Here is a 22,490-nt window from a genome sequence, read left to right on the forward strand (position 1 = left end):
TACCCTACTCTTACACACTGTCCATGTGGGTGACAAGGTAGAGTAGACAGGAACTCTGGGAAAGATCCTCAAATTTGCTTTTGAGGCTAAAAGCAGGAAGGAGATGTTAAAGGCAGATAGCTAGGAAGAAAGTTTAAAGACTCCAAAACAAAGAAGTTGAGGGTCATATTCAAAGGAGCAAAAGGACCCAAAACAACTTAATAAATATATCAGGGGCATAACTACACAAGGAGAAAACCAACATTGCTAGTGAGCTTGAGTTACTGGGAGTTTATATTATATTCAGACAACTATTAGTAAGAACATGGAGAAGTACTTAATGAAAGAGTTAACAAAAACTGGTTAAAATTTTATGAGTATATTAAAGGGTGAAATTCACTTTTGTTTCCCATGAGCCGGCTGTATCAAGTACATGAGACTTCTTCCTCCAAAATAGTTCAATAGACTTATTTTAAAGACAACATGTGTATTGAAAGTAGCAATTTTATTTGAGTTAAAATTATTTACAAAAACCCAAAGACATACTTCATGAAACTGGTACAAACTATTTTTTCCTGCCGTTGGCTTTTGCTCCAAAGATCACAGCTGAGAAATACTGTATAAAATAAAAATAGGATTGGATTCAGAAAAGTATTCTACTGTTCTAATTTCCAATTGGTAGTATTTACAGAAATATTTACAATGGAAAAAAAGGTTACTTTAAAACTTCAGTTAATTTGCAAGTCAGCCTCAAGTACCCTAAAATGCAGAGTTCTCTGAGGGTTAAAACACACAAATGCACTGCAGTTTGTGAGGTGATTTCTCCCCCACCCACCCCCATACCAAAATCTGCATTTCTATCAGTGCTTGACAATTAGTTATTATTTAAAAAACAAAACAAAACAAAAACTGTTAAACACTGAGGTAAATCAATTCTCAAATGATTACCAGTGTAACAAAAAATGTAGTTCGCCCTGATTGTTCTCATCCAAATGTTTTATAATATTCCTTACCACCTGCCACAACTCTTACCTAAAAATCTGTTCCTTTCTAAAATCCAATGACTAATAAATAGCATGTATTTTTAAACCATTAAACAAAATATATCTAGCTAATTTAATTTTATGAATATCATTTACCAATACGCTTTTGAAATAGTTTGCTATGCTAGCATTTTTATATTCAGGGCAAATACAGTCTCAGAATCTTTCCCAAGTTACACTGGCATACTATGTTCTCAAAAGGTGATGGCTGGGGATTGGGGTGGGCAGGAGGAACAAGGAAACAATTTGCCTGGAATCAGTTACTTCCTTATAGATTTCCCAACAATCTGCATTATCAAAAATAGGAAGACAATAGAAGGCAGCCACTGCATTAAAAAAATTACAGCTGGCACTGATACAAGAGCCCCGATTTGTCACTTTATACAAGGAAATAACGAAGTCTAAATGGGTAAAAATTAGACTTTTAGCTATTTTCCCCAATACACACCAAACTAATATTTTTATGGCTTCAAGTTTTACAAATCCAATGAAGAAACATGATCTCTCACGACCTAAAAGGTATTTAAAAATATAATGAAATAGATCTCTGGAAAGCCTGCATTCAGGCCTACTCAATTAAAAAGGGAGGAAAAATGAAAGCATAACCAGTGGTCTGAACAATAGTACAAGGAAAAGTTTTTGCAATGTTGAGAAATTAAATACACAAAATGTGTTTTGTGTCTTCCATGACTGTTTTCCAAACAACACACCATTCTATGAAATAAGAATCTGAATGAAAAAAGATTTTCTCTAAACCAGCAAATTTAAGGCTTTGCGCTTATGCAATTGATCCTGTCACTCTATAGAAGAATATACATGTTATCCAGAAACATGAATTCCACATTGGTGTTTTAGCTTCCTTATATTTATTGTACTGAACATTAGAAAATATATCTAGAGAGCCTTCCCTCAAAACCTAAATAATGTTTCAAAGGCCTCACCTAGCATTAAGTGTAAACTACCCTGGGTTGGTTTGTTTTGCTTTATCCTTTAACAGGGCACAACATCTTATATAATATTCCCTTAAACTGTTACTTGTTTTCTTGTGTCTATAGGTATGACACATTATGGTATGAAATCGAATTTGGTCATGGTCTCAAAAGTGAAAAACAGTTCGACAACCCAAACCTAATCAAGAATAAAAAAATATACTATTAATCCCTTGTGTCTTTGGATTCCATCTAATTTTAAATATAGACAGTAGTTTAGGGAACAACAACAAAAAAATTCACAAAATTATTAAAAGCTTTATTTACGATTGGAATCATTCAACAAAAAAGCAAAAGCCAATGAGCCTGAAAAAGGAACTAAGCTGCTGTCTAGAAGGTCCGCAGAGCACTCGACACCTCAGTAGCTAGGCTGCCTCTGCGCCCGGCTGGCATGACAACAGCGGCTCAGCACACACAGCAGTGGCACTAACAGCAGCACAAATTTTCCCCCTAAAACTTGCCCAGAATAAAGCAAGAAAACAAGGGGAGACTATAAACTCTGCCAAAGTAAGTGTATTTAAATACTGCATGAAATTGTTAACAGCCTGAACCTTTTCCCTCATTTTTGATAGTTGCAGATTGATGTAGTAACTGTCATTTAGCAAATGCAGAATGCACGACGAAGAAATCGGGTGGCCTTAAAAATCCAAACACGAGCGATACTGATGAATGTTCCTGGTACAGCTTCAAGGGCTTCTCTCATGACTTTTCTCTGTCTAAGGATAGTTCCAGCATTACCGAGCACCTGAAGCGAAGGTAAAGCAGCTAGCAATGTTCCAAGTATTCAATCACTCTAGAGATAGACTTCTGGCCTGTGGTTCCAACAGCACACTGGAAGGGAAGGAGTAGGGGGAAACAGTTAATATTTAACAAATTACAGAAGTTATTGGTTCAGTTTAACTTCTTTAGATTCACTACACTGAACACTACAAATGAAAGCATACTCAGATTAAATTGTGGCTTTGATAATACAGGATCAATTTATTTGGCCCTGATATTTATAATAATGATCTTCAAGAAATGGAAGACCATTATTAAAATAGAGAATCTCTTTTTGCTCCACTCACTATGGTCATAGTAGCTTTCCCTACTGCCATTAATGCCTCACGCTTATTAAGTAAAACCACAGAGGCTGCAATCATCACACTTACTGTAAGATTCATGAAGCTGAGGAATTTCTTGAGCATCTCTGTCATGATTGAAAAGTCCCCCTCGGGCAGATACTCACGCACGGTGGTCACATTGATCTGAGGAAAGAGATCAGGGGTGAGGAGGAGCCACAGGAACGCGAGCGCGCACCTGCGCTGCGCTGGTGCAAACGTCTACAAGCAGCCTGCACTATTTGGTGAGCACACAGTTCCCATCTACATCATCTGTGGATGTGCGTCCATTACCGACCCCACTCCTGTCTCAGAAAGAAAGGAAAAAGATAACACCAGCACAGGATACAAAGAAGTATATGAATGCATATTTACTTCTGTAAAAGTGCAGAAAAATGCCTGAAATAACAAACTGCACTGCTGAATATATGGGGGTGGGGGGGGGGGAGAAAAAGGGGTATTTGGAGAGGAGGAGTACAGACTAAAAATGTTTTATTTCAGAATGCCCTTATGCAGTTGCTTATGGAATAAAGAGATCAAAGAATATTCCTCATGCTCTACAGGTGAATTCTACTAAGTATAAAGGCCAGGAATTAACCAGAAGATATTTCCAAAGATGATCTAATATCATCTGTGATACAGACACACAAAAACAGTTGAGTACCTTTGTGTACAATGACAGGAGAGGAAATTAAGGTGTTTCTCTGCCTTGTTAGCAAGAAGTAGCTAAAATATTTATAAACCAATATGATATCAGGACAATATTATACAACCAATCTGAGAAACTATTTTATTTCACTATACTAAAAAATGTTTTTATCTTGAGAAAGAAAAACTAAATTGGAGGACTCATGCTGCCTAACTTTAATGCATACTACAAAGCTGCAGTGGTCAAAACCACACAGTGGGCTGTCTATCTTCAGACTCCTGCCATGCCGTCAGGGGGGCTGAAGTCTATTCTTCAGAGCCCCTCCGCTGGGAGAGCTTCCCAATAAACTTTCTGCTTGCCATCATCAGTCTCTGCATCCCAGTGAGCACCGACTTTCTCCAACACTTGGTGCGGGAATCCTCTACTGGGGTAGCACTGAGACTGATTGCTTGGTGAGGAATCTCTGCCCTGATGCTGCCAAGTACCCATCCAACACTGGGCACCAAATCACAGCTGGCTTCTAGTCCGATTCATAGACCGAATGGTACAATCAACAACTCAGGAATATGTGAACACGAACGCCAATACCAACCTCTTTGGGACCAGAAATCGGAACCCACTGGACAAGAGGGAAATGAACCCTTCACCGCCCATAACAGCAGGAAATAGCCAGACTGAGCTGACATCCTGACTCCCCTCACCTTCATTCTGCTCAGTATTCCTATTACTTAGATCATATATATATATATGATGAAGGATCTAAGTATATATATATAATATCAAAGAGTTAGAAATGTTAGAAGTTCCCCCTTACAAGGTTTGCAATGATTAACAGGTCATACGGCTGTGACTCCATTCCAATGCCTACCAGGGAGGAGGCAGCCCATCCAATCCCAAGAATAAACAAAGTAGAGCAGGTAAGAGCCTTCACCCCCTCGGGGCCCAGGCACCACTAACCCCTCCCGCATTCCAAGAATACCCTACCTCCTATCCCACTTCCCTCAAGCCATTTGGCCCAGGCTGTACTCAGTTTCCCTGCCTACTGATGTAGTGTATAAAGTCATATCCACCACCCTCCAGGGGTGGGCTGAAGTAAAGTCTCTCTTCAGACCCCGCCATGCCAGAAGGGGAGCTGAAGTCTACTCTTCAGATGCCCCCGTTGGGAAAGCTTTCCAATAAACTTTCTGCCTGCAAAAAACGCCAAAACTGCATGATTCTGGCACGTGTAACAGAAATACCGACCAACAGAAGAGAACTGAAAGTTCAGATGCAGAACCGCACACATACTGCCAACTGGTATGTGACAAGACCATCAAGCCCATTCCACTGGGACAGGCAGTGTCTTCCACAAATTCCCTGCGAGAACTGGATGTCCATATCCAAAAGAACGAGAGAGGATCACCATCTCACACCTTACGTAAAAATTAAGTCAAGGTAGATCAAAGACCTAAACATAAGAGCCAAGACCATAAAGCTCCTAGAAGATACCGTAGGGAAACATCTACAAGATATTTTTTTTTTTTTAAAGATTTATTTATTTTTATTATTTAATTTCCCCCCCTCCCCTGGTTGTCTGTTTTCTGTGTCTATTTGCTGCGTCTTGTTTCTTTGTCCGCTTCTGTTGTCGTCAGCGGCACGGGAAGTATGGGCGGCGCCATTCCTGGGCAGGCTGCTCTTTCTTTTCACGCTGGGCGGCTCTCCTCATGGGTGCACTCCTTGCGCGTGGGGCTCCCCCACGCGGGGGCACCCTTGCGTGGCGCGGCACTCCTTGCGCGCATCAGCGCTGCGCATGGCCAGCTCCACACGGGTCAAGGAGGCCCGGGGTTTGAACCACGGACCTCCCATATGGTAGACGGACGCCCTAACCACTGGGCCAAAGTCCGTTTCCCTACAAGATCTTGTAGTAGGAAATGGTCTCATAAACTTTATACCCAAAGCACAAGCAATGAAAGATAAAATAGCTACATGGTACCTCCTCAAAATAAAAAACTTTTGTGCTTCAAAGATGTTTGTCATAAAAAGTAAAAAGGCAGCCTGGGGGAGAAAATATCTGGGACCACTTATCCAATAAGGGTCTAATATCCAGCATATAAAAAAAAAATCTTACATCTCAATAATAAAACCACTAACAGCCCATTTTTTAAAATGGGCAAGAGAGCTGAATAGACACTTTTCAAAGAGGGAATGCAAATGGCTAAAAGCACATGAAAAGATGTTCAACATCACTAGCTATTTGATTTGCATTCAAATCAAAACTAAAATGAGATACCATCTTACACCTACTAGACTGGGTGCTATTAAAAAACCAGAAAACTACAAGTATTAGAGAGGATGTAGAGGAAGAGAGCTGCACTCACTGCTGATGGGAATGCAGAATAGTGTAGCCATTGTGAAGGTCGGTTTGGCAGTTCCTCAGGAAGCAAAGTACAGAAATGCCTTATGATCCAGCAATCCCACCACTAGGAAAATACCCAAAAGAACTAAAAAAACAAAACAAAACAAAACTGGGACACAAACAGATATATGTACACCAATGTTCATTGTGGCACTAGTCACAACTGCTAAAAGCTAGAAGCAACCCAAGTGTCCATCAACAGATGAATGAATAAATAAATGTGGTTTATACACACAATGGAATATTACTCGGCTCTAAGAAGGAATGAAGTACTGACATACGGACAACATGGGTGAACCTTGAAGCCCTTATGTTGAGTAAAGTGAATCAGACACAAAAATACAAATTCTGTATGATCTCACTTATATGAACTAAAGACATTAAGAAGACTCATGGAGATAGAGAGTAGAGAGTAGTGAGCTGATGCTCAATCTGGGCAGAATCTATGATAAAGTGGAAGGGGATGGTTTGGAAGTGAATGGGGGTGACAGGTTTCATTATATGAGTGGGATTGACGGTCCTGGAGAGTGAGCGTAAGTGGGATTGAGGGGATGGGTTGGACTGTTATGGAACTGGGAGTTCTGGAAGAAGAACAGGTAAGCTCTGGGGAGGATCTGGACTGTGGCTGGGAATACGATTGCGGGGCTGTTCTTTTGGCAGGGGAGTGTCGCTGGTGCAGGGTGTCGGTGCTGAGGGGACGTGTATGGGGAAGGGTGGACCTGAGGTCTGCCTCTACGGAATATGAATATGTTCATGTGGTCACAGGGTGTCACCTCAGTGGGTGGAGACCCACGCAATAAAAAACAAAGTATTAGAACTCCCATCCTGGGGATTTCTGCTGTGTACTCAAATAGTAGCAAGAATCTCTAGAGCAAATAGGCAGTGCCTAATGAAAGAAAACAGACCAATATGCCAAGTTTATGACATTAATGCTTGTACTTATGAACTTTATACTTAAAAAATTGAAACTTAGTTTAATAATAACTGTGGCCTAAAATTATCTCCCGAAAAAATTTAAAAATTAAAAAATAAAATAAAATTATCTCCTGAAAACCTTGTTATTCAAATGTGGCCTCTCTCTATAAACCAAACTCAGCAAATAAATTTACTACCTTCCCCCTGGCATGGGCCACGACTCCTGGGGATAAGCCTCCCTGGCACTGAAAGATTATTACCAAGCACCAACCAACAATGCATTTGGAAAAAGATCTTGACAAAAAGGGGAAAACAATAAATACAAAAGGAGTTATTTATGGTTAAGAGATTTCAAAGGGAGTTGGGAGGATGTCTCAGAGGTTATGCTTATGCACTTCTCAAGTGGATCTCACTAATTGCCACAATAAATAAAGCCTCAAACACGGGTGCTCCAAGGGCTTTAGAGACATCTGGACACTAAAGACAAAGCACATAGCCCCAGAAAATCAGCACCCCATCAGTGGGCCTTACCTTGGAATATATGACAACCTATTTCCCCAATGTAAGAGAGTTAGGCTCATTTATAATTTCCCTACACATGATTCTTCTATCCCTTTTAGTTAGAGACTTAAATCTTTGTTCATATGCTGGTTGAGCCCTGAATCTCAGCAGAGTTGTAGCCAACACCCACCCTCCAGTTTATCAGACTTGCCCAAGACAACTAACAAAATGATAATGGACAATCCCCATCCTAAAAAACAAAGAGTATCTGCAACTACAAGCAAAATAGTTCTTCTATCTGCCCCATAAGATCTAACGCCCCTCTCAAAATGAAGCAAGGCTGGATCACCACCCCCAAATTCTCAATACTGAGGAATAAATCAACATAAGGAGGGGATTATAATCATGAACCAAAGTGGACTTATTATTGTTCTAACAGAAGAAATTGCAGTATTGATATAAAGATAGTGGCTATCAGAGGTTCTATAGGGAGGGGGGAAAGAACAGATGTAACACTGAGCATTTTGGGGGCACTGGAATTGTTCTGCATGCTACTGCGATGACAAATAGAGGCCATTATACATTCTGTCAAATACTCTAAAAATACATTGCCTTACATCTGAGAGTATCAGCTAACCTGTTAAGGTTAACTGAAATGGGCAGCAAAGACACAGTAGCTCTAGGATTTCACCACCTTACCCACAACTTAAGAACCTTACAATCTTTAAGAGAAAAGAGAGACTGAGACAAAGGAATTTCTTAACATAAGCAAGACAGCCTAGGAAGCAGACTTGGCCCAGTGATTAGGGCATCTGTCTACCCCATGGGAGGTCCCTGGTTCAAACCCCGGGCCTCCCTGACCCGTGTGGAGCTGGCCCACGTGCAGTGCTGATGCACGCAAGGAGTGCCGTGCCACACAGGGGTGTCCCTGCATAGGGGAGCCCCACGTACAAGGAGTGCGCCCCATAAGGACAGCCACCCAGTGCGAAAGAAAGTGCAGCCTGCCCAGGTATGGCGCTGCACACATAGAGAGCTGACAAAACAAGATGATGCAACAAAAAGAAACACATATTCCCGTGCCGCTGACAACAGAAGCGGACAAAGAAGAACACGCAGCGAATAGACACAGAGAACAGACAACTGGGGCGGGGAGGGGGGAAAGGGGAGAGAAATAAATTATTAAAAAAAAAAAAAAAAAAAAAAAAGGAAAGCCTGGCTGAGATGAAACACTTGTGATAACAGTCCAAGTTAATTTTTAAGAAAGAACATGACTGTATAATGTTTGAAACTAGGATATATTATATATAAAACAGAACATTTAAAAATCTTTAATTTTTCTGCCCATTGCTGCTTATTTGAGGCTGATTCCTCTTTCCTTTTGCTTGGTATGTATTTCCTATTTGCCCTTCTACTCTTGTCACAGTCAACCAAGGGAAAAGGAGGAACTGAAAGCTGATGAGAAAGGGGGCTGAAGACCTTGCAGGGCTGCCAGGGCCTTGGATCTTGATGGAGAAAGCAGCGGGGCCAGCAAGGGCCACGCCAAGGGGGCTGGTGTGCACACAGATCAGAGACTGACTACAATGAAAATATGGAAGGGCCAGACGAGAGATTTTGGAAAATACACCGGATTGGACAAATGGACACGGGAAAAAAAAAAGGCACCACAGAGAACTCGATGGCAAAAACAGAAACCCTGGGTGGGTGGGTGGGTGGACCTGTTCACAGGGCGCTAGCAGCATAAGTACCTCCTCCTCCAATTCAGCCCCTTCATATGATCAATGACGTCATAATGGAAGTATATTCCATTTAATATAATTTTGACATGGAAGCAAACTGTCCCAATGGCCATAACCTTCCATTTCTGGACTGACTCAAGCCTGACTGTTGGGATCCCCTCCCTTCTTGTAGGGAAATTAAGATCTAAACAACTCTTAGTGGTGTGAATGGTTTAGACAAAAGCATATGACCCACCGCTGACCAATACAAGGGGAGGTCAACTTGATGGGGGCAGGATCAGGGTGGTAAGGGAGAAATCCTTTTAAACCAGATGAGACACCCATCTACAGCCAGATCAGACCATGGAGAGTGCTAGCAAAGGACAAGACACTGTGCAGAAGACAGCACAGGTTCAAGAAAGAAATGACCTGAGTCCTGATGACTTTGAGACATTGAATTAAACAAAACTAAATTTTCCCATTTCATTTAAATGATGCCAACTGAGCCCAGGTTTTATACTATACTTTCTTTTATTCCAACCAACAGTATCTGAATTGATTCACCCATCAACCAAGATCTTTTTCATTAGCCCCAGAGTACTCTTACTGCAACCATAACAAGTACAGCAAATATTTGAAAGTTTTTAACATTACATACTTATTTTCAAATTTAATCTTAATTTTATATATGTAAATCTTCCTTCCCCAAGAGATTAGAAACTCTGACCAATTTTTTACACCAGCAGTTTTATATCTGAAATAGCATAACTCCAAAAGACTTATCAGTTTTAATAAAAACAAAGATTAACAATTCACTTTTATAAAAGAATTAATTCATTTCCTTCCAAACCTTCTTCAGTAAAATCTACAGCATGACAATGAACATATCTAGAGTTATAAAGAAAGAAAACTAAATGTTTAGAGAAATTATTGGAAGCAATGGTTAGACACTGTCTTGCCATTTTTCTCCCACAGTGAAATAAAGAAAACTAAACAAATTGCATAGCCAGTCAAAAGCCTTTTAGGGGAAGCGGACTTGGCCCAGTGGTTAGGGCGTCCGTCTACCACATGGGAGGTCCGCGGTTCAAACCCCAGGCCTCCTTGACCCGTGTGCAGCTGGCCCATGCGCAGTGCTGATGCACGCAAGGAGTGCCGTGCCACACAGGGGTGTCCCTGCATGGGGGAGTCCCGCGCGCAAGGGGTGCGCCCCGTAAGGAGAGCCGCCCAGCGCCAAAGAAAGTGCAGCCTTCCCAGGAATGGCACCGCCCACATGGAGAGATGACACAACAAGATGATGCAACCAAAAGAAACACAGATTCCCGTGCCGCTGACAACAACAGAAGCGGACGAAGAAGACGACACAGCAAAAAGACACAAAGAACAGACAACTGGGGCAGGGGGTTGCTGGGAGGGGGCTGGAGACGGGGAGAGAAATACATAAATAAATCTTTTTTTAAAAAGCCTTTTAGGAATACAATGGGCAATAAATGGGAAAAAAAGAAAAGTTAATCAAGTGATAGTATGAAGCTACTACATGGGAAACTTTTGAAGATATAAAGCATCACAGAATGATTTACTTACTGGACTCTCCTGGCAGAGACAACCAAGAAGCAGTGCTGTGTATGAAGCCACAATGCAATCTTCCATGTGTTTGCCAGCATGCTGAAGAGCTGAGAATATTTAAATAAAAATTTATAACAGTATCTCAAAAAATAAAAATGTCATGGTATCAACAATTTTGGTTATCTTTTCTTCAAAACTTCTAAACATTAACAAATGGTGTTAGGACAATTGGCTAAGTACATGCAAAAGAATGAAGATGGACTTCTTCGTCACAAATTTACAAAGATTACTTCGAAATGGACCTTATACCTAAACTTATGAACTAAAACCATAAAACTCTTAGAAGACATAAGAATCCATCTTCTTGACACCTTGGGTTAGGCAATGGTTTCTTTAACTTGAACACAGCGAAAAGGAAAAGAAACAAATGTCTATAGTTTCTTAGATACAACATCGAAAGCCCAAGTGACAAAAGAAAAAAACACAGGACTTCAATAAAATTAAACATTTCTGCTTCAAAGGATACTATCAAGAAAATGAAAAGAAAACCCACAAAACGGGGGAATTTATTTTCAAAATCGTGTAAGACATCTCCCAACGCAACAATAAAAAGAGAAATAACTCCATTTAAAAATAAGGAAAGGATGTGAAGAAGCATTTCGCCAAAGAAAATACAGAAGTGGGCCAATAAGCACATGAAAAGATGCTCAACATTATTAGTCATCAGGAAAATGCAATCAAACCACAATGAAATACTACTTCATACCCACCAAGAGGACAAAAATAAAGATAAATAATTACTGGGAAGGATGTAGAGAAACGAACCCTCATACATCGCTGGTGGAACTGTCAAATGGAATGGCCTCTTTGTTAAACAGTTTGATAGTTCCTCAAAATGTTAAACATAGAGATACCATATAATCCTGCAATTCCAAGCCCAGGTATATTTCCCAAAAAATGAAAGCATGTTTTCATAAAAACTTGTACTTGAATGTTCAGAGCCACATTATTCACAATAGCCCCAAAGTAGAAACAGTGTCCATCACTGAATAAACAAAATTTGAAATGTCCACACAATGGAATATTAACCAAAAAAAGAGTGGCGTTCTGGCCAATGAAAAAGTTTTGGCAATGGATGATTCAAAAAAATGACTTAAGTTCTAAGTGAAAGATGCCAGTCACAAAAGACCCGTAATATATGAATTCATTTATATGAAATATTCAGAACAGACAAATCCAAAGAGACAGAAACTATATTAGTAGCTCCCACTGGCTGGGGGACAGGGAAGGGGGAGTGACTGCTAACGAGTATAGGGTCTCTTTTGGGGTTGATGAAAATGTTCTGGAATTACATAATGGTGATGGCTGCACAAACTTGTGAACAAAATGAACTGTACAATTTTAAAGAGTTACATTATGTGAATTATTCCTCAGTAAAGCTGTCTTTTTTTTTTTTAAAGAACACTAAACAGCCAAAATTATCACCTTGCCAAAAGGAAACATCAAAATTTAATAACTGAGAAAATGGAGCAAAAATTTCTTAAAGTATCACAACTAGAATTGGGCCACAGCTAGGCATAACAGAGAACACAGGGTCAGAATCAGACATTGCTAGGGACTGCTTCCTAGCTAGGTGAAGGCAAACAGATTAAATGTCTCGCTTTTAGTGAAATGAATTTACAAAGTGCTATCTTGCAGAACTTGTATGAATGTTAAAGCAAGTAACACAATTCCTCAACAGTTATTTAGTGCTGAGTGGGAAAGATATTACCTCCAGTACATTCCTTTGTTTGTCACCTACTACTAACCATTTGAAAAGAATTACTATAATTTTTAACAATAGATCTAAGTTTCTAAAGTGATGTTATTAACAGAATCTCAAAATTTCAAAACTGGAAAAGTCTTTATGGGTCATATTGTTCAGCCACATGTCTCCTTACAAATAAGTAAAGGAAAAAAATGCCGGGAAAGAACAAAAGGCTTGGACAGCCTCATGGTTCCCACAGCAGCATGCCTGCCTCTGCATCACACAAAACAGAGAGTTCACAAAATAACAGCAAGATTTTGGTAATACATAAATTTAAATATGTTTTGAAGGGCAAAGCAAAACTGAACCACTGTTCTTAATTTGTACATATACCACTCAAAATAAAAGTACCTTTATTGAGGTCAAGTTCATCATCCTCCTCCTCCTTCTTTTGTTTCTCTTCTGTACCATCCGTCTTTTCAGTTGATACCCACTGTATTTCCCCACTTGTTTCTTGCCACTCTCCACTCTTATCATGCTGAGTGGTGGGAGCATCTTTGATCAATTCATCTGTTTTACTTTCTGCCAACTGGGCTGCTCGCTCTCGTTCAAGAAATAGCTGATGAAAATTGATTTTTAACATCATTAAAAAGAGATTACCAGTCAACATAAAACTCCATGTACACAAAGATAAGTTTCTGATAACTTTTAAACATCATTAACCTAAGGAGGCATGTTGTTGTCTGGTATTAAAAAAAAAAAAAGGGGGGGAAACGGATTTGGCCCAGTGGTTAGGGCGTCCGTCTACCACATGGGAGGTCCGCGGTTCAAACCCCGGGCCTCCTTGACCTGTCTGGAGCTGGCCCATGCGCAGTGCTGATGTGCGCAAGGAGTGCCCTGCCACGCAAGGGTGTCCCCCGCGTAGGGGAGTCCCACGCGCAAGGAGTGCACCCCATAAAGAGAGCCGCCCAGCGTGAAAGAAAGTGCAGCCTGCCCAGGAATGGCGCCGCCCACACTTCCCGAGCCGCTGACGACAACAGAAGCGGACAAAGAAACAAGACGCAGCAAATAGACACCAAGAACAGACAACCAGGGGAGGGGGGGAATTAAATAAAATAAATAAATCTTTAAAAAAAAAAAAAAAAGGGTTAGAATCAGTAAAAGTCCTTGCTCTGCATCCTACAAAAGTTCAAAACAAATGTAAAAAAATGCTGCTAGCATTCAATTAAGTAAATTAAGTTTGTCTACTAATGATGTAAATATTCTGTTTACAAGAATAAAGTCTCAATAATTTCTCTTAGTTTGGATAGTGCTAACAGGAAATTAAAGCAGAAAATACAAACTTGACTTAAAAAACAAACAAAAATCTGGGCAGGCTGGATGAATTATCTAGAAGGAAGAAAGGACACTTAACAAACCTATACAATATTAGAGGAAGAGCAACTTGAGTTTCCTCAAAAGAAATTTTTTAAGAAATCAAGTATCAATAAAAGTAAAAAGCAAAGGTCTTTCTCAAAGACCCCAAAATGGATCACAACTATATTGACTTGCTTATCAATGGCAATATTAAGGTGAACACACTAAATTCCTCATCTCCGCTTACTTTATTTAATTGGTCCAAGGATCCTGGGGGTCCCCAACACACCTTCTGGGAGTCCGTGATGTCAAAATTATATTCATAATACTACTAAGAGGTTATCTGACTTCTTGCATTTTTCTCATTAGTACAGAGTTTTCTAGTACCTACACATGGTCATCACTCTGATGGCTAATGGAATGAGTATTTTTATATTCTTGTGTTTTAAATTTTTTCTTAGTTTTAATTTCTAATTCAGTAAAGCTCCCTGGGGTCCCCAATAATTTTTTAAGCATGCAGAGGAGTTTTGATATCAAAATGTTTAGATCCACCAATTTGAATGGTGATGGCCTCAAAGCCACCAGTTATGACTCACGTACTTTGTGAACACATAAGTTCATGCATTACTAGTTTCAAAAGGTCCAAAAATAATTAATGGGTATCTTCTGAGAGGGCTTTGATAAAATTAAAAAGATGTGTCATTACTGTTTCTAAACATGTGCCAAAGGTAGCTAGGGACATATTACACTGGCAACAATTAAAAATTGTTATGCCAATTGTTGGCAGGAGTATGGAAAAATAGAGACTCATACAGATTTTGGGGGAAGTATAAAAAAATTGGAGGGGTGGAGGTGTTTGGTGATGGGAGAGCACTGGGGACATCAATTTTAAATACACATACTATAATAAAACAACAATTTATGAGAGGAAATTACCTTACACACTGAAAAGTATGGTCCAAGATTTAGATACTAGGCTATTTATTTTTGAAATTTGTGTAACAAACCAAAAAAAAAAAAACAGGAAAAAAATGAAGTCATTATGAAGAAAGATAAACCTATGTGTTGATATAAAAAGCTCAATGGGACAACGGACAGGGGGGGAAAAGCAACTATACATTAATCATAATAAAAAATCTTAGGTAATATATTTAGGTAAATATATTGCTCATATGTTAATATGCATAAACAGTCATTACTCAGGACAGATCCATTACCCAAAAGGTATAAATTATATTCTAAAAACAAGAACTTTGGACTAACTAAAAAATGACAAACCATAGCATGTAAACAAGCCAGACATGCTGTGGGATGAAGCCCTGAAGAACAAGCACTGCTATTCTGCACTTTGTGCGAAAGCTCAACACTGAGCTGGCTTTATCAAATACAACCAGGTCAGACACTGTAGACTATTCTGAAGGAACCCAGAAATGAGGACTGCCTGGGAGATGCTGCCTTTGGCAAAAGAACCCCTGCGATGGGAGTAAAACAGGCCAACCACCTATTTCTTCAAAAATAACTTCTGAGGCCAGTTATGGAATATTTTTATTCATTTTAGATCTCTTGAACAAAGGTCAATATTAAAGGACAGCAATCAGAATGGCTGAACAAACTCTGGTACATTCATACAATGGAATACTACTGAGCAATAAAAAGGAATGCACTCTACTGATCTGTGCAACAACCTCAACAGACCTCAAGGGCATATGCTGAGTGAAAAAAGTCAATCTCAGGTTACATATTACCCAAATTCATTTATAAAACGTTTTAGAAATGACAAAACTACAGGGAAGAGGAACAAATTAGTCATTTTCAGCAATTACGGAGGTTAGGTAGGGAAGAGAGTTCTTTTGTGGTGATCTCCATATGGGATAAAGCGGCAGAACACACACGAATGAACGCAGGTTAAAAAATGGTAAAACAATGTGGTCTGCAACCTAGTTAACATTAACACACTAATGTCGGTTTCCTGGTTTTGACATTTACTGCAGCTATATAAGATGTCACCATTAGAGAAAGCTATGTGAAAGGTACATGGGCATCTTCATACTATTTCTGTAACTTTCTGTGAGTTCATAATCATTTCAAAAGTAAGAAATTTTTTTATAACAAATTACACAGGAAAGGAATGCCTCTTTTAAGCAGAAAAGTAAATATGTCAATGGGGTCTATAAAAAAATAATAACAAAGGCAGGGGCCAAATACTTTAAAATTTTTTCCTGCATTAAATGAATTAAGCAATAACTGAAGACCGAAAATAATTTACTACTACCACATATAATTACAAATTACTATTACTGTTTACTATTACTATTATTACTAAATAACTGCCAAGGTCTCACTGGCTTCACATATAATTTTATGTTTTAAAGAACTAAAAATTAAATTTGAAGTTATTCAAGACAGTATTCTGAGTTTGAGGGGGGAAAAAAGCCAAGGGATTACTTCCTATCAGTAGTCAACCCTCATACATAATGAAGAAGATTAAGACAGGAAAATGGAAAATGAATTCAAAGAAACTGTAAGACATCCTATGTCAGTCACTTCACCACTGTCCACAGTAGCACACGAGGTCTAACACAGTCCTGGACACAGACCAGTAGATAAAAACTGGAGGATCTGAACTGGAGGAGCTGAGATTGAGGCTGGTCCCAGTTTGTAATCAATAATCTACTTTTGATAATTATGTCTTGTTTCTGCATTTTGCAACCACGATGCCAACCACTAGACCACGCAAGCAGGGCAAGCAGGCCTTACAGGTAAGGAACGATTTCAGCAGGTGAGGAGGGCCAGCAGAGGAACGGGTGAAGTCTAAACCAGTGGACATCTCTCACTGGTCTACAGAGAACCTGTACCACCATTTTACTGGGTTAAGAATTCCTATTTACAATTAAACTAAAATTCAGTCCAAAAAGAAGCTTTTCCAAGAATTGGTCAGGTCTAAAAGACATTCTCTTTCTCCTCCAAAGATGTACTTCAGGAGTTCTGAAGGGGGAGGGAGAGGAAGGGGATGACACACTGCAAGTGTTTTGTTTGTAAAGTGCTGCTTACCTGCACTAAAGCCTGAACAGCATGGACTTGTCCAGCTAGCCTTAAACTACCATCTCCTTCTCCACTACAGAAGGAAGAATCAAAAGAACATGAAGTTTCCATGTTGACGAGACAGTGCCGATTCCGAGCACTGTATTCCACTAAATTTATCAGTAGACCTAATCCCTGTAAAAATTAAAAGATGCATATTTCACAGATGAGAATTAAAAGCAAATGAACGCAATACACAAATTTTTATTGACAGCTAGAAACTTAATGGTTAAAAACCAATACACAAGATAATGGCCTTCCCAAATAATGAATTCTTTTGATGTTTAAAAAATTTTTATTGTGGTGGCATATATATATATATATATACACACACACACACACGCAACACAAAGTTTCCCATTTTACCCACTATTAATTACAATCACAATATTGTACTACCATCACAACCACCCATTACTAAAACTCTAATTTTTAAAGACCATCTTTAGTTCTCATACTATGTCTGACATAGGACCCTTCTTTGCTCTCTTTTGTACAAGAGATATATTCATGAGGAATTCATCATAACACTTCATGGTATATTAAATCATTGGTCCTTATACCAAAAACTAAGCTGAAGTTTTCTACATCTTACTGGGTGAAACTCATTTCTGAAATAGGCACTTGGACTCACCAGCACTCGAATATCAAATCTCTGCTCTTGAGGTAGGTACTTAGGAACCTGAAGCACACAGTTCATTGCTGTGCTGATCAAACCATCCTGCTCACCTGTTTTGGTGCTGCCCCATTCTGAAACACAGGATGGTAAGTAGGAAAAAATTAGTTCCCTCCTATGACCCTAACAACCAGCACTTATAAAAAAAGGTATTAAAGGATACAGTATATAGCTAGTCCGTTATTGATATACACTGTTCACTCTAGTATTTCCTGAGCCAAGTAACTAGACCATTTCTAAAAATACTAATTCCTAAAAGCAGTTAAATCACTCACAAGTCAGTGAGTTATATTATGGCAATTTAAAATAAATACACACAAAAAAAAAAGAAACAAGAGGAATGACTAGTTATGAAAGATACAATCGATTAGTGACAAACGATGTAGAAAACGACCTACCGTTATCATTGGTCAAATTGAGCAGCACCCCAATGATGGCCCTCATGCAGTCCTCCACGGCTTTGCCTACATGACTGGTTACATTCTGCTGAGGCAGAGTCTTACTATCAGGTGAGCACAGACTGTTTTCAGCACGGTTATACTGCTGAATGAATTCTTCACAATGCTGTAATGCTCTTAAGAGAAAACAAAACAGAGACTATTGGGTTCAAGTAACACTTTATATTAAAAATTTCTATTTACCTGGACCTTAATAGTTGAAGTCTGTCAAAAATGCTGTCAGAGGCATTTATTTTTCCTATTTGAGAAATCATAATGCATTAACTATTCAATCATGTACCAAGTACATATGATATCACACCAGGTGCTAATTTTCATTTAATTTTAAAGAAGGTAATTTGAATAATTTCTCTAAACAAAGTTAAATTATAGATTCATGACAGTAGCTTCCTTCACGCCTGGCAGTCCATACATCCACCATTAGCCAGCTCTATACTTCCCAGGAGTTGCCCCATTTTACCTTTCACTCCAATACAAGAGACCTGGCATAACCTCTTCCCCAAAAGGGTAAAAGCCTTTTTAAGAGCTAACCCTGGAAAATTCCACACCTCATTTAGATGTTTTTCATCCAGAATGCAAACTCTCAGAGGTAGAAAATATTATTTATATTAATATTGCACAACAACCTTGGATAGACAGGTATTAAATACTTTTTATGCATCAAAGCAAATTATCTATTTTACTAGGCAGTCTTTTCACTTTTATGTCTCCTGGCAGTCATACAAGGGTATCCATCAACTGTTTTCAATAATTCTCAAGATGCTAACCAAATAACAAGGAAACTTAAATGGGTCTAATATCTCTGGAGACTCTTCAAACTGCCAAGTCCATCAATATATTTTTAAAAGTCTAAGAGAGATCAGACTCTGTCAGTTGATTCTTCATTTATCATATACCATACAAAACCTTTAAAGAAAACTGCACCATATCTAATCCACCCCAAGTTGGTCCTTAAAACATACTGAAGAAATACTACAAGGATCCTTAATATTTTTATGACTAACCTAAAATAATCTTTTCTTTTGATGTTTGGGGATATTAGCTAGAACTACCATGTTGTCATTGGTAACTTGACTGCCTTAAGCAGTACTCAACTGAATTATATTTGTTTATTTTGGGGGGAGGGGGAGTTTATATAATTTTTCAATGTGCTATTCCTGTATTAATCAGAGTTCTATTGAAAAGCTCAAATAGCCAGATGAATGCCCTTTCAAAAACACCCAATTCTGACCTCTTCCAAACCACATGAACCGGACTTCCCAAACGCAATGAAAAAGCTGAAACCTGCCCCATTAAAATACTTCCTTTTACATGGTCCTTGGTTATAGCATATATACAACACATTTTATGAAATGTGAAAATGGTACTGTGGTTATCTTTTTCAGAAAGAATCTTTCTGTTTTAGAGATTATGTCTCTAAAGGTATTTATAGCTGAAATAATACACCAGGAATTTACTTCAAAATAATACAGAGGAGGGGATGAATGGGGTTATAGATGGAAATGAAACTGGCCATGAGTATTAATTGTCCAAGCTGAGAGATGGGTGCATGGGAGTTATCCTATAATTTTGTATACTTTAAGTTTGAAATTCTTCAAAGTAAAAAGAAAGAAAAAAAAAAGGGGGGGGGGGGAGGCAGATAGCAGTGGGCCTCTGGCATGAAACCAGAGAATATGGAAGTATTACATGCAAAGGCAATAAGAAGTAAGAAATTTGGAGTTCAAATCTCTTTATTTTCCAAAGTAAGAGGTTTTGGGGAGATTAACTAACTCCCTGTGGTACTGTGCTGGATGGGCTGAAAGTCACAAAATGAGAACAGAACTTTCAGGAGTAAGGACAGAGCTATAAGGAGGAGGCTGTGGTAAGAAGACAACAGAACCAAGACTGGAGTCATGCTGGGAAACCCTAAAAGTGCTGAGGTAAGAAGAGCATTAGGCTGGCTATTATGAAGTCAGTCAGTGGGGAGAGGGGAGCCACATGTAGATCCTTGGCAATTGGGTCCAAAGGGCAGGCGAAGAAAGCTAGACAGTCCGTTTGTAATAACTCCATTAACTGTTACAACCCCAGAGGAATAAATACAGTTACTACTCCCCCCACCCATCCATATCTGAACAACTTGTAGCAAGTTAATGACTTGACCACAGTTATACAGTCGAAGTTATAGCCTATGAAGCTTGGCTCCACACTCACTCACTCTGGCTCCAGAGTCTTACTTCTAACTATTGCTCTATACTGTACTGCCTCTGACTCACAGAACATGAGACACAAGGACTTCATGGAGAAATGTGAAACAATCTTATTTTCTACATGATCAATCCAAACCTTTTAAATAAATATGTGAGATTTTAAGAAAACTTACTTAGCTGATGAAACAATGAGCTGTGAGTCTTTATATGCTATCAAGTAGCTCTGATTTTCTGGATTATGCACTGTTACCTAAAAGGGAAAACCATGAAAATAATAATCATTAATATTCTGGTGTGACTGTGGCAATCTATACCTTCCATACATTCACATACAAAACACTGTGTGGTGCTCTAAAAGATACAGAGATGAAGAAGCACAGTCTTTGTCATCTAACCCACATGTTGCAGATGTAGAATAATAGAGGAACTGCTTTATAAGAGAATTAAAACACCACAGCTATAAAGCACGCATTCATATCATAATATATCCTGCACTATACATTCACTGTAATGAATTACCAATTACCAAATATTCTGAAGATAAGAAAAAAGCAGTTCCTAATTATAAACAAACCAAGACTTTAAAGTTCAAATGCAAATTAATTTAGAATATATTTTACAAAGAAATATCTATTTATCTAACATACCTCAAGCACTTTAGAAGACAAATTTCAATTTCACCTAAACCAAGAGCTAAGATTATTTTCATACAGATGCTTGTTCAAGTACCTAACGCCATCTGATTGACACAACCGATGCGTCCTGAAATTCACTAGCAGCACACATTCTAATCTATACTTACTACAAACAACTGCAGTTCAACAGTACCATGATTTAAAACCAAATATTATTACAAGCTGTGCTTACATGTACTCTGATTCAAGTAACAGCAAAATCAAGAACATGGTTAATAATTTAAAAAACAAAACAAAAACCTGACTGCATTTTAAATACTGGTTTCCTTGAACAGGTTAAAATTCTACTTAAGCAGAATTGCCACAGTAAAGGAAAATACAAACAAATTCTTGCCTGGACAGGCAAGATATCATTTGGGGCAATAATATAAATAACTAAAATATATCTCTTAAAATATAAAAGTGCTCATTTAACTTAATTAACAACAGGCTGCTCTAACAATGTACTGCAATTTCAACTTGGATTAACAAAAGATAAACTCTGGAGTTATATATGCAGCAGTATCTCTCTCTCTCATGCACACGCACACACACACACAAATATGACAATTAAGATTAAATAATTTTTTCCAAGTAGTCCATACTTACACTTTCTAAAACTCGCAGACATCTCTCTGCTCCCCATAACGAGGCTACTAGTTTCTCTTCATCCTCATCTCCGCTCAAATGATCCACACATTCTTTTACTAAGAGAAAAGAACTGCATGTAAGTATGCCTCATCACTATGAAAGACGCACAAGAAGGCAATGTGTGCAAAGTGTACCTTTATCTACAATGTGATCCAGACCACCCAAAAGCCGCAGTTCTTCTTTAAACCAGTCTCCTGCTCGCTTGGAAGTAAGGGACAGCAACGTCTCCATAGCCAGATGCCCAGTCTAAAACCCAGAAGCACCATTAATGCACATTCACTCTTAGCAATAATTCAAAGGCAACATTTCTAAGGACTGATTTTCTTACAAAAAGGTCACTACATGCTAGGAGAACAAATTTTTTACTTTAACAGAAGACTAAAGTTGAACAAATGTTTTTAATTACATGGCTTGTTTCCAGAGAAAATCTGTTATTATTTTATCATCAGTCAGTTCATTATAATAAATACTGATACTGCTGAATGAACAAATGCTCAAGAGTGGGCCTACTGAGCAAAGTGTACATGTATCTTAAATGCAAATCAGTATGGATTCATTTTCCATAAAGGCTGTAACAAGTAACACTCTCAGAAGCCAAATGTGAGGATGCCAGTTACCCTGAATTCTCAAAAGCACAAGTTATCATTTAAAATTTTTGCCTAGGGAATGGATGTGGCTCAAGCAGTTGAGCGCCTGCTTCCCACAGGAGAGGTTCTGGGTTTGGTTCCTGTGTGCCTCCTAAAATCAAAAAAACAAACACGCAAACGAACTAAAAAGCTAACTCAGGGAAGCCAATGTGGCTCAGCGGTTGA

General features: G+C 38.7%; 1 protein-coding gene across 5 annotated transcripts in view; it reads right to left on the reverse strand.

Annotated features, from left to right (window-relative positions):
* Positions 1-465: 465 nt before the first annotated feature.
* WAPL (WAPL cohesin release factor) overlaps positions 466-22,490 on the reverse strand; it is an 82,523-nt gene continuing 60,498 nt past the window's right edge. For 4 of the 5 annotated variants that reach the window (XM_004483221.4, XM_058299403.2, XM_012521476.4 and 1 more), the window contains exons 10-19: positions 21,813-21,924; positions 21,637-21,734; positions 20,527-20,603; positions 18,108-18,283; positions 17,668-17,783; positions 17,004-17,168; positions 13,008-13,215; positions 10,868-10,956; positions 3,163-3,258; positions 466-2,842 (exon numbers count right to left, since the gene is read on the reverse strand). In XM_004483221.4, the coding sequence (XP_004483278.1) occupies positions 2,777-2,842; positions 3,163-3,258; positions 10,868-10,956; positions 13,008-13,215; positions 17,004-17,168; positions 17,668-17,783; positions 18,108-18,283; positions 20,527-20,603; positions 21,637-21,734; positions 21,813-21,924 (1,203 nt within the window). In that variant the 3' untranslated portion in view covers positions 466-2,776. The remainder of the gene's footprint in view (positions 2,843-3,162; positions 3,259-10,867; positions 10,957-13,007; positions 13,216-17,003; positions 17,169-17,667; positions 17,784-18,107; positions 18,284-20,526; positions 20,604-21,636; positions 21,735-21,812; positions 21,925-22,490) is intronic. The other variant, XM_058299401.2, reaches the window with a different exon arrangement.

Source organism: Dasypus novemcinctus, chromosome 6 (genome assembly GCF_030445035.2).
Source record: "Dasypus novemcinctus isolate mDasNov1 chromosome 6, mDasNov1.1.hap2, whole genome shotgun sequence".
Taxonomy (NCBI): domain Eukaryota; kingdom Metazoa; phylum Chordata; class Mammalia; order Cingulata; family Dasypodidae; genus Dasypus; species Dasypus novemcinctus.